The 11,698-nt window shown below is 48.6% G+C and overlaps 1 protein-coding gene across 5 annotated transcripts in view; it reads right to left on the bottom strand.

Moving 5' to 3' along the window:
• Positions 1–295: 295 nt before the first annotated feature.
• The window catches only part of LOC131830563 (uncharacterized), a 28,905-nt gene continuing 17,502 nt past the window's right edge, over positions 296–11,698 (bottom strand). For 3 of the 5 annotated variants that reach the window (XM_059172882.1, XM_059172880.1, XM_059172881.1), the window contains exons 5-6: positions 2,453–2,507; positions 297–2,249 (exon numbers count right to left, since the gene is read on the bottom strand). In XM_059172882.1, the coding sequence (XP_059028865.1) occupies positions 1,436–2,249; positions 2,453–2,507 (869 nt within the window). In that variant the 3' untranslated portion in view covers positions 297–1,435. Of the gene's footprint in view, positions 2,250–2,452; positions 2,508–10,217; positions 10,342–11,698 lie in introns of all 5 variants that reach the window. The other 2 variants (XM_059172883.1, XR_009353221.1) reach the window with 2 other exon arrangements.

Below are 11,698 nucleotides of genomic sequence, written 5' to 3'. Positions count from 1 at the left end.
GCTGGGCCCCTGCCCGGAACACAGGGGCCAAGAGCATGCTAGATACCCTCCGCACAGACACTAGTGAGTGTGTGACCGTATTTATTCCGTCAGTCAACAAAGATTTACCGGACATCCACTGTATGCCAGTCCTGTTTCCGAATAGCACCAAGGCAACCACCGACATACAGGAAATGGCAAATTTATCCGTTTGTCTAAGGATCAGTACCCCCCAATTATTGGTGAACTGAGAACTATTTTCAGCAAACTATCTACATTTGCAACAAATTGTTTTGCTCAATTTTTTTAAAGATTTTATTTGACAGAGATCACAAGTAGGCAGAGAGGCAAGCGGGGGGGGGGGGCGGTGTGTGGGGGAAGACTCCCTGCTGAGCAGAGAGCCCGATGCGGGGCCCCATCCCAGGACCCTGAGATCATGACCTGAGCCCAAGGCAGAGGCTTAACCTACACTGAGCCACCCAGGAGCCCCTGCTCAAGTTTTTTTTTTTTGACTTAACTGTTGTTGTGTACTTTGACTTTTAGATTTTGCATATCTGAAGTGTTAAGGAGTTTGGGGAAGGTAGATGAGTCTCTCTTGCATGCATTTCCAGTGCAATAGGCCATTCCTTGTTAAATTAATGACGGGAGAGAAATCTTTTGAGGGAGAGAAAGGGGTGGGACTAGGGGCGCTCTGCAGACATGCTCTCACGCATGTGTGCATTCACGTCCACCTGAGACGCCCCCACAAACTCTCGGACCTGCCCATAGGGGCGTCTTTCCGGTGTCACTCTGCTAGATGAATGTTTCTTCTTCGCGTCGACATCCACAAACCCTGCGCAACTTCACTTCCGTCTGCGTGTAAAATGTTGCACACTGAGAAATTCTCAGGCATCTGCCAGACATTACAAAACATATTTTCATTTCATCCCATGAAGGTAAACTATCTGGGTTCTTTCTGCAGATAGCAACCAGATCAAGGTGACTTGACTACACTTTTTATTACGATTCATGATTTGTATGGTACTGATGGACATTTTAATGGACGCACAACACGTTTGCACACCGTCTGGAAAAGCACTCTTGCATCTGTAATGGAAGCACATTTTGGGTTGCAACCCTATGCTGCAGTCTCTGGAAAATTAACTGCATCTCTCTCCCTTCTGCTCAAGAAAACAATTCAGTGGATCCAGACGGCTAAGACTCTCTGAAAAACAAAAAGAACTTCACCAACTGGGAAGTTTATGGAATTGAAAGGCAGATGCGAACTCACTGTAACGTTTACAAAAACCCTTGACTCTGCTAACGGGCCTGATACCCCAAATTCAAGTTACAGGGGACATTGTCATTGTAAGGACCGAACCATTTTATTATCTTGCCGAGACATGAATTGCCATAAACCTTTCAAATGGTTTCCAGAGAAGCTTTTGGGTAATGGATACTTTGGAGACTTGGTCAGTCAGAGAAGGGCCACCATCTGGCAATTGTGCTGGAGACGGTGACGGACGCAGTCAAGTCCGCCTCTGTCCTCATGCAGCCGACCCTCCTCTCGACAGAGACATTGCCACACAAACAATTGCTTGTGACTCAGAGAGGCACGGGGGGCCCCTGAACTGTGTAACAGAGGGACCTGAGTGAATGTGAAAGGCTCCCAGGGCTGCGAGGAAGACGTGGAGAGAGAAACAAGGGCAACGGGCCAGGGAAGAGGGCGTGAGGGACAGACAGACAGACATCCTGGTGGCCTGGTGGTGGGCGCAGCTTGGCTTGCTCTGGAAAAGGAAGGGAAGCCAGTGTGGCCTCGATGCCCGTGGGACAACACCGGTTGGAGCAGAGGTTGGAGGGAGGAGCAGAAGGCAGACCCCTCGGGGCGTCCGGGCAGTCCAGAGCGGCGCACAGGCACCTGCCCTCCTGTCCTTGACCGGACAGCCAACGTCTCCAGGAGGCAGAGATCCACGGAACAGGCAGCAATAGCCTTAAAAGCCTCTTGAGGACTTTGGCTTTTTAAAGAAGAGCACCTTAGAAATGAGACGTGCCCGAAATGCCCCGGATGCGTGGCGCTTACTCTTCCTCCAAATGCTGAAAGAGACGAGCGGAAACCTGCAGTTCGGAGCCCGTCTCTCCCCTCGTTGGGACCGTTATGTCTGTTTCCACGCGTGCGTCTGCGGGTTGGCAGAGGTGGACGCCGAGACGAGGCGCTTCGCTTTCGCCCCCTGGAAAGGCAGCTGCTCCCGGCCCCTCGCACTTCGCATGGGAGAGCCCTCCGGAAACACGGCCTAAGAGACAGCAGTAATTACAAGCGTGGTTCAAAACGGAGAGCACTAAAATGGAAAATGCCAGCCTCCAGAATCGTGGAGCGAAACGGCAAAATAAATATCTATTTTTCAGCTGAAGAGAAAATGAGCAGTGTCTCGGAACGCGACGGAAAGTTCCTCTCGGCCCCAGCCGGCGCGGGAAGCAGCGGAGGCAGGGTCCCTACCCGGAGAAGAGATCTGTGGGCCTTTTCAAAATCCCCTTTATCCTCTTCTTCTGTCCTATAAAACAGAATGGAGATTTCATCAACTTGGCAGGAAATTGCGAGCTAATAAAAGAGCCTTGTTACAGAGATAATAAGAAGAGAAAAGTCATAAAAGACAGACTTGAGCTCGGTTCTGGCCTTAGGCCCTCCTTCCTCGGCTCGGCGGGGACCCGAGGTTCATCAACTCAGTTAATGGTGTGGATGGCCACCAATCTGTCCTTCCTTGCTCCTCCTGCTCTTTCTTCACATTCTGGGACATTTCCGCCCCTAGGGGTTGCCTTGCAAAGGCCAACAGGAAATCCATATAGCAGGAAGCCTTGCCTTGTCGCCTCCCGCACACGTGTCACCTGTTCATTCGCTCAGTAAATGACACCCTGATGGAGGAACCAGACAGGATTCGGCATTGAAGCCATCGTCAATAAACCCCTTCACCTGAGGCAGGACAGCTTATTCCTCGTATCCTTCTGCTCCCTCTCTGGCTTCCAACCTATCTTGTCACCAAAACACCTGTCATCTCTTTTTCCCCTACTCCTCTCCAGGCCCCGGGCCTCACGTTGGAGTTGATGAGAAATGCAGGTTCTCAGGTCCCTGCCCAGACTACTGAATCAGAATATGCACTTTCACAAGACTCCTAGGTGATTCGTGTGCACGTAAAAATTTGACACGTGCCACGCTAGAGAGTCAGACGCACGTGAGACCCATCTGAGCCATGGGTTCGGAAAGCCCTGCGGGCACATTTGATCTCACACCTGCGGATAAACACTGCAGCCTAATCCCTGGACAATGGCCACTGTCCTGTGAGATTTTGAAAGATTCAGAAGCCAAACAGGAGGCTTAAAGAGCTTACATTTACCCAGGTTTTTCTTTGGGTGCCCCAACCCTTTCCAGACGGTGCCATACACACAGACCTACAGAGTGCTTGACGTGGAAGGAGGCAAGTGAATGATGTTCTTTCCCGGAGGACCCTCAGACACATGCTGTTTCTTTGCACAGTTACATAAACATACTGCACTGTGGTTGTCTTAATGTTTAATTTAGATTGCTGCCCCATTGATTCAACTGTGGCTCGGGCAAATGAGAGTGAACCAGATTCATGGCTCCGCCGTGCCACGGTCCAGTCGTCCTGCCTCTAAGAGAATGACCACATCAGGGCCGTGCGCCTAATTAAGCACTTAGTCAATAACCCACTCCCTCTGGACTGAGCCATTTGCTTTATCCATTGCGGGAACGAGATCAAGCTGGGCAGTGAGTGTGGGTAATTCATGCAGGAAGAACTCATTTTAGGTGAGGGCGGATTGATTGGAATTGGCTGTTTCAGAGTCCGAGTTGGAGAGAAAGCGCCTTCCCTCCTCGGGCGCTTCCAGCAACTTCACAAACACGAGGTGAGGCTTGAAAGTCCAGCCTGCCAGGGGTACACGGTACACCCCCGAAGGGCCAGCCGGACCTGGCCATGGTGGCCCCAGAGAGCTGGGACCCCAGAGAGCTAGGGACAGACGCCCCAGATTGCTGGGGACAGACGCCATCATTGGTATGCACACAGCTGGCTGCTGTGGGACGTCTGGAGCCGTTCTGTGTCCGATAAGAACTCTGCATTTTTATCTGAGCTCTCGAGACAGCTTATTGACTGCACTGTCTTACTGTATGGCACATAATAACATTGTTAGGGGAAATGTCAGCGAAGGCACTGAAGGGTGGAAAACACAAAATCAAATTTCTCCTATGACAATGGCTTGAATATTTGTTGGGTTTTCGCTTCCACCAAATGAGGCTGCGGGTTCTTTTCAGGCTGATTCAATCGGCCCCTGACCAGTGTTCGTCCGGCCAGCCTACCCAGCAGTCAGCACATTTTAACAAGCCATCCGCTCATCCTCCTCTCAGAGAGGGGTCTGGAACAGGCGGACGCTGTCCCAGTCTCTTCACAGAGAAATCATTTTCATAACATCCTGAGCATCCCAAGCCTTCATGGTATATTCTTTCATGAGCCATCTGCTGGGGTGGATGCATCCCTAAGACATCTTCTTTCGCTGGCATAATTAAAAGAGATTCTCCTCTTTCGAACGTTGTGTTACATTTACATTCAAAGTTATTTTGCTCTTTCTTTGCCCTTGCCCTCAAGGAATTGTGGGAATTCAAGTTAATAGGCTTTTAATGGCTCTGTGATAACTGTGATTATAAACTGTGAATCAGATCGGGAGAGCATTGGAGTTCAGCAGCATCTCGTGCAAAGACACCACCGTTCCTTTTGATCCTTGGTTGAAATTTGGTTTTTACTGTTCAGATGCCACCAGCCCCTAAGGGGGAAAAAATTATCTTTACGGATATCTCATTTGTTTCACAATTGCTTTGATAACAATTTTAAAGCCTTTCCACGTCTTCCTTTTGATATATTAGCAGCATTTAGAAACATATCCTGTTGCTAAAAATTAAGTCTACAATTGCATTTCCTGCTTCCTTTTTGAGGGGAAGATGCTGAATTTATTTAAAACACATGCAACATGTTGGACACACACACACACACACACACGCTCCACACACACACGCACGCACACAGTCTTCAACTTTTCACTGCCAAATATTTAGAAATAAATTTTTACTGTGTTCTCTGAACATATAATTACTGCTTTGAGGCTAGTTAATGAAAATATACTTTTCTTTGAAACATATTGGCTCTACTAAATGAGCCTTTCCTTGTGAGTCTACAGATGAATTGATTGTGAGCCTCCTTGAAAAAAAAAAAAAGAAAAGGCATTCTGATCATTGTTGCCAGATGTCTCTAGCAAGCCTGCCAAGCTGGGGCTAGAAACGCAGCCTCAAAATAGTAGGCATGGGATTGTCCCATCAGCCAATTAGGGCCCTGAGAGCAAATTAGCTCTCGCTTCCCATTGGCCAGAACATCTGTGACCTGCACATGGACAGCCCAGGGAGGTTCTAGTGAGCATCCCCCACTCTGGCCAGTCGCTGCTGGCATCTGTAAAAGGCCACAAATGGCAGTCAGTCCATGGATTTTAGAAACTGCCCTGTTGAACACCTCAGTTTACTTCCTAGGAAAATAGCCATGGCCATCCCTGGAGACCAGAGCATTTTCTAGGCAAAGTAATACCCACGGTCTGAATAATTGCATGGGGCAAAGCCCTCACTAAAGTTATTCTCTAGAGACAAGGTCTCAGTCTCAGAGAAGTGGGGGCCCTTACCTACAGGGCCCCCGCCTTGGGGGAGAAGTCAACTAGATTTGTTCAGTGGGAAATCTGTAAGAGTGAAAGCTCCGTAACCCAGCAGCAGACAGCACAGCGCTGCCTTCTTGAATAACCATCATCTCAAACTGGAAATTGCAGTCACCATCAATTTTAAAAGACACATTTCAGCAAGAAGCCATGGGAGACATGGAACCCTAAAGACCAGCTCATCTGTAAGGAACAAAGCAAAGCTGTGGGATTCTCATCCACAAAGGTCAGCTCTTGGCAGCATATGCCCCACTGGGCAGCCAGGAGCTCTTTAGACGCCATTGCAGGACTGGCATCAGGACCAGAATTAAGAAACTACTATTGGCAGCAAAGACTAATTTGGTAGCAACAGCTCCCTCAAAAATATCTGTATCTTATGATCCAGCAATTTTACTTCTGAAAATTTACCCCAAGAAACGACCCATATATTTGCATGAAGATTTATCCCTAAGCGAGCTCGTGATACTATGTGTTTGAGAAAAAAAATTGAAACATAAAGTTGAACCCAATGCAGTCATGAAAACCACAGAATGACACAGAAAGGTTTACATCACATTGTTCATTTAAAAAGAGCACCTGGGTGGTTCAGTTGGTCAAGCGTCTGCCTTTGGCTCAGGTCATGATCTCTAGGTCTTGGGATCCAGACCCAGTGGGGCTCCCTGCTCAGTGGGGAATCTTCTTGTCCTCCCTCTGCTTGTCCTACCCACCCCCATGCTCTTGCTTTCTCGCTCTCTCAAATAAATAAATAAAATTTTTAAAAAAGAAAAATAAATACATATATAGAATAATCCTCTTTTGCAAAAATATGTATGCATATTTATAGAAAAATGGAAGGTTACACAAAAAGTTTGAGAATTACTTGAGTTTCTTTTTTCTCTTCACTGGGCTTTTCCAAATGAACATGTATTGCTATCGTGGTTAGAAACGAAATGAAAAAAAAAAAAAAAAAAGAAACGAAATGAGATTTTTTTCAAAGAGCGCATAGGAAAGCAAGTAACATAGGACTGATGTAACAGTTCAAGAGCTAGACAAGGAGAGGGTGTAAAAACTAAACGACAAAAAAACAGTGATGATCTAGGAAGAACAAAGAAGGCCAGACTGGTTTTGGTCAAATCATGAATTTGCACGTGTTCTAGAAAAAGTGTTTCACAGGCAATGCTCCACGTGGCATTAGGTGCCGAAGATGATCGGTGTTCCCTACTCTGGAAGGCTCACCACCTGTCTGAGGAATGCGTCCACATGTCCACCGGAGCACTCGTCTTCCGCCCTCATGGTGGGCAGAGAAGTTCCCCGATCAGTCTCTGTGGAATGTACTTTAATAAGCCCTCCCATTACGGAAAATGAAATCAAATAAAGCTTAAAGTCTGCCGAAGCGTGACACTTGGCCTTAACCCAGACTTTTGAGAGTGAGACCTTGAAGTCCAACAATGAGGAATAACAAAGTTTCGAGTTCCAGCAGCATCCCTGCTGAGATCTTCAAGCAGGAAGGCTAGGACCTGCTCGAATGTCTTCGTGGGTTCCTCTGAACACAACCGTGAAACTTTCAAAGCTTCCGCTCTCAGGAATCAGACCCCAAAAAGCTAGATTTTTCTCAATTTAAGATATATATCCTTTCCATTATGGAAAAGCTTTTAGCATGACTTCTTCAATATCCAGTGTGCATTTTTACAGTAAATAGACCATCTGACAAATTCTTCCGTAAACGGGTTAAAGAAGGCTCCAAGGACACTGGCCAAGTGGTCAAGCCAGGGTTCAGTCCGAGGGAACAGAGGTTCATTTAAAGGGGTATTTATGGGAGACTTGGAGGCAGGAGGCTCTGGGGGATAACAGACATTTGGTGGCTTGCCTCTCTGGCATCCGTCATCACCTTTCTTTCGGCAATAACTCCAATTTCTGCTCCTCACGACCATCAGTCCACCTGGATGGGGCAAGGTGGGGTCTGCCCGTCACTCCAGCTCTAGCCAGTCAGAGCACCACCTTCCCCTGGTGCAACTGTTTGGCTCTGGGTGGGCACAGGATGAAATCAGTCCAATCAAAGCAAAGCAAATTCCATTCTCAAGCAGAGAAAGAATCTCAGTCGTTCCCGACAAATTCGAACCTGAAAGCATCCCTGCCCCCACTTTCCCACCTCGGACCTCAAGAAGGAAGCCAACTCACAGGGCAGACCTGCCTGGGGCGGGGCTGAGGGAATTCTGAGCCTCCCTACACAGGCTGACCTGCACCGGAAGCCAGCGTGCCTCTGCCCTAGCCAGTGCATGAGCCAGGAAGGTTGCCCTCTGTCCGTGAAAAGGGAGGAAGGGTTGAGGGAGAAGCAGAGAAAGACGGCTTGACCTCACAGGCAGAGGGGAGGGGAGGACCCATGGGAAAGGAAGGTGGTGGGAAACAATCTCAAATCCACTTCCTCCAGGATTCGGGGGCCCTCCCTGGGGCCTGGCAAACACCTTCAAAGCCCAGGAGTCTGCTGCCCAGATGGGGGCCGTTTCATATGCCTCCCTGTCATCCATGTTCCTGGCCCATCCCCTGCTGTCCACTGCTACCGAGGACGCCTCACACGCCTGTCACCTTATCTTCTGCAGAGTTTATCTCTTGGTATGGATTCTCCCCAAGAAGGATACTGTAGAAGGCTGAGCCCTGACAGAGGAGAGGTGGGAAGGAGGAATTCCCATTGGCTGGTCTCCACGATCACTCTAAGTACTTGACTCTGATCCCAGCCCCCACACACTCTAGACTCAAACTCTCCCCAAAACACCAACTGCCTCTCCCTGATTTGGCAGATCTCGGGACCTCCTTGACAGCCCCACTGTTCAACCTGCAATTTCTGCTTTCCCTGCGCTTGGCACAGTTGGCCCCAGATGCAAACCCCGAGGACTGAATGACCGCTTCTTGCTCTAAGTGTAGCCTCCTTCTTGTTAACAAAACTTGCTCATTTGTGACCCCTAGGCTCTGTGTTCTGGGCTATGACAAGCAGGAAAAGGAAGCTATCACAAAAACTTGAAAGGAGCAAATGGCAAAAGGGCTACTCATTCAATTTCATTGAACAGAGTTGATCAATTCCATATTTATTTCCCTATTGACCACCATCAATAGCATTAATGGAAAGTTACATATTTTTCTGTTAAAAATAGGCATTCTTGGGGTGCCTGGCTGTCTGAGTCTGCAGAACATGCAATTCTTGATCTCAGGGTTGTGAGTTCAAGCCCTGGGTTTGGTGTAGAGATTACCTAAATAAATAATTTTTTTTTTAAAGGCCTTCTCCTCTGCATCTTTGTTGACCATGTTTTCTGGATTTTAGTGCAGTTGGACTCCTGGGTCTGTAAAATGCCCAACCTCTGTTGTAACCCAGTCCAGGGCAGTAAAGCAGAACTTTAAATGGTGCGTCCAGAATCATTTTTTTTCTGTTCTCTAAGTCATCCTGGAAAGCAAAAGCACCTAAATGCTAACGCCCCAGTATTTCTCTGTATTTCTCAATATTCTCAGTATTTCTCTGAACTGCAGGAAAAAAATCCCAACACTTACAAATGTATAGGCAGCAACAAGAACCCTGGAAAAAGGCCTCAGGATGGCCACTGGCAGCAGCATCAGCCCGTGCTAAGAATGCAGCTCAGGGGGCGCCTGGGTGGCTCAGTGGGTTAAGCCGCTGCCTTCGGCTCAGGTCATGATCTCAGGATCCTGGGATCGAGTCCCGCATCGGGATCTCTGCTCAGCAGGGAGCCTGCTTCCCTCTCTCTCTCTGCCTGCCTATCTGTCTACTGTGAACTCTCTCTGTCAAATAAATAAATAAAATCTTTAAAAAAAAAAAAAAAAGAATGCAGCTCAGGAGTGGGAGGCTGGCTTGCACCCCAACACTGCCACTTCCTAGGTGTGTGATCTCAGGCAACTTTATTCACCCCTTTGTGCTTCACTTTTCTCATCTGCAAAATGGAGATCATTTTTTAAGCACCTGTATCTTTAGGGGGCACCTAGGTGGCTCAGTAGGTTAAGAGTCCAACTCTTGGTTTTGTATCAAGTCCCAATCCCAGAGTCCTGGGATGGAGCCCCAAGTCTGTTTGTCCCTCACTCTTTCCTTCTGCCCCTTCCCCTGAGTGCTCACTCTTTCTCTCTCTCTCTCTCTCTCAAGTAAATAAAGTACCAACATGTTTGGGCTATTGTATTAAAGCCATTGCTAACAGGTGAAAAGCCTAGAAAAGTTCCTGACCCATGATTAGGTGTGAATAAATGCGAGCTCTTTTTACTATATTTTACTGATTCCTCAACATGCACAGATTTTGTCAAGAAGTGAGGATCTAGCGAGTCGTCGCTGAGACTGGAAGGAGGAAGGAGCCTAGAAAGCCCGAGATGGGCAAGACCCGAACTGGGGACTCGCTGAGTCTCTGGAGGGCTGGCCACAGAGCCAGAGTTTTCAGAGGTGAAGAAGGCTGTGGCAGAGGCAGATGCTTTCCACACCAATCTGGGGTGCCCCCCCCCAAACGATGTCCTCATTCTCAAGGATTCTCACAGGCCCTGACCTTGGATTCTGTTTCTTCCTCTGCTCTCTTCTCTGACCCCAGGTCTCCTGCAGCTGTGTTGGCATCCGTCCTTTCTTTGGCTTGAGGATGGTGGCCTGTAGGTGGGGTGGGGTCAGGAGGCAACCTGGGCAAGAGAGGACCCCAAGCACCAAATGGGAAGTCTGGAAGCTCAAAGGCAAATATGGATTCTGTACAGCTTTGCTAACAGAAACCCTTGCTTCAGTCTGAATTCAGGTCTTCCCCCAAAAATCACCAGCAATGACAAGCTCTTCAATGTGAGTTCTAGCCACAGGCTAAAGATTGGGCTTTACTGAACCAGAGTAAGGGAAAGAATGACAGTCAAACATCTTTTTCTGCACACAGACTGTAATCAGCTCCCCACAAGGTCATCGTGGAACACCAAGGACAATCCAGACCCCTCCTGGCTCTCCTCAGTAATGGACAGAAGCAATGGTGCAAATAATCTGGCCAAATGGTGGGTAATCCAAAAGTCATTTGCATTTGGCCTTGGGAGAAGTCTCCATGCTCATTCTGAGTGTGGATGTATGCAGTCCTCCCTGTCAGCTCTGGGGTGTGCAGTGGGGTCTGGACATACCTATCTTGAGATCAGGCTATGTGCAGAGGAAGGCGTCTCCAACCAGTGTGGCACAGGCTGTGGTCACTGCAGAGCTCAGAGGACACTGCCCATTTGGAATGGATGTGTGCAGGGGATCTCCGTGTGCCCCTGGCCCATCATCCCTGCTTCTCAGCTCTGCCAGGCTGCCCCTGCCGATGGTATCCCCTAGGCTCCTTTGCTGTTTGGCTTCCTGGCAGGTTGAGTGACAGGAAATGGGAGCAAGGAGAGGAAAGGAAGCCCGGGCATCCCTTCCTGCATCCTTCCTGCTCTGGCACTCCTTCTCCAGTGATCTCTAGGTTCTGCCATCTCCACCTTGGTTCCAGTGTTCCAGGAACACTGGGCTCCAGGAACACCATTCCCCCCTTATCCTTTCGGTCTCCGGGTGGTGACAGAGTTTCACCATCCTATATGGGACCTCACCTGCCCATACCTCCACGAGTGGTGCCTTCATTAAAGTATTTTCATTAAACCATCTGGGGTGAGCTGTTTCCCACTGAATCTTGATGGATACAAGATGGTAGCAGAAGGGAATGAAGTTGGGGCGGGGGCTGGGGACCTGGGAGAGTTCATCAGAGAGGCAGCTAAATGCTCACTCAGAGCACAGCCCCTCACTTGATTTCACTGAAGCCCAACACCCCACCCCTCCTTTGTACTTAGAAGCCACTTGACTCTGCTGGGCCCACCCCCCACTTCAGACAGGGGGTATCATGTACAACACATATGGATCTCCATCCAGTGTTGGAGGACATTTTTCTCTCCCTTGTTGTCATCTGGGATGATGCAGTCCTCCAGGGATGACTGACTTCCTTTGGAAATGGATATATCAAATTATCAAAGGAGCCACTCACCCAACATTCTTGACTTT

The sequence above is a fragment of the Mustela lutreola genome, chromosome 4 (assembly GCF_030435805.1).
Source record: "Mustela lutreola isolate mMusLut2 chromosome 4, mMusLut2.pri, whole genome shotgun sequence".
NCBI classification, from domain to species: domain Eukaryota; kingdom Metazoa; phylum Chordata; class Mammalia; order Carnivora; family Mustelidae; genus Mustela; species Mustela lutreola.
This window is presented reverse-complemented; position numbering and strand designations above follow the sequence as displayed.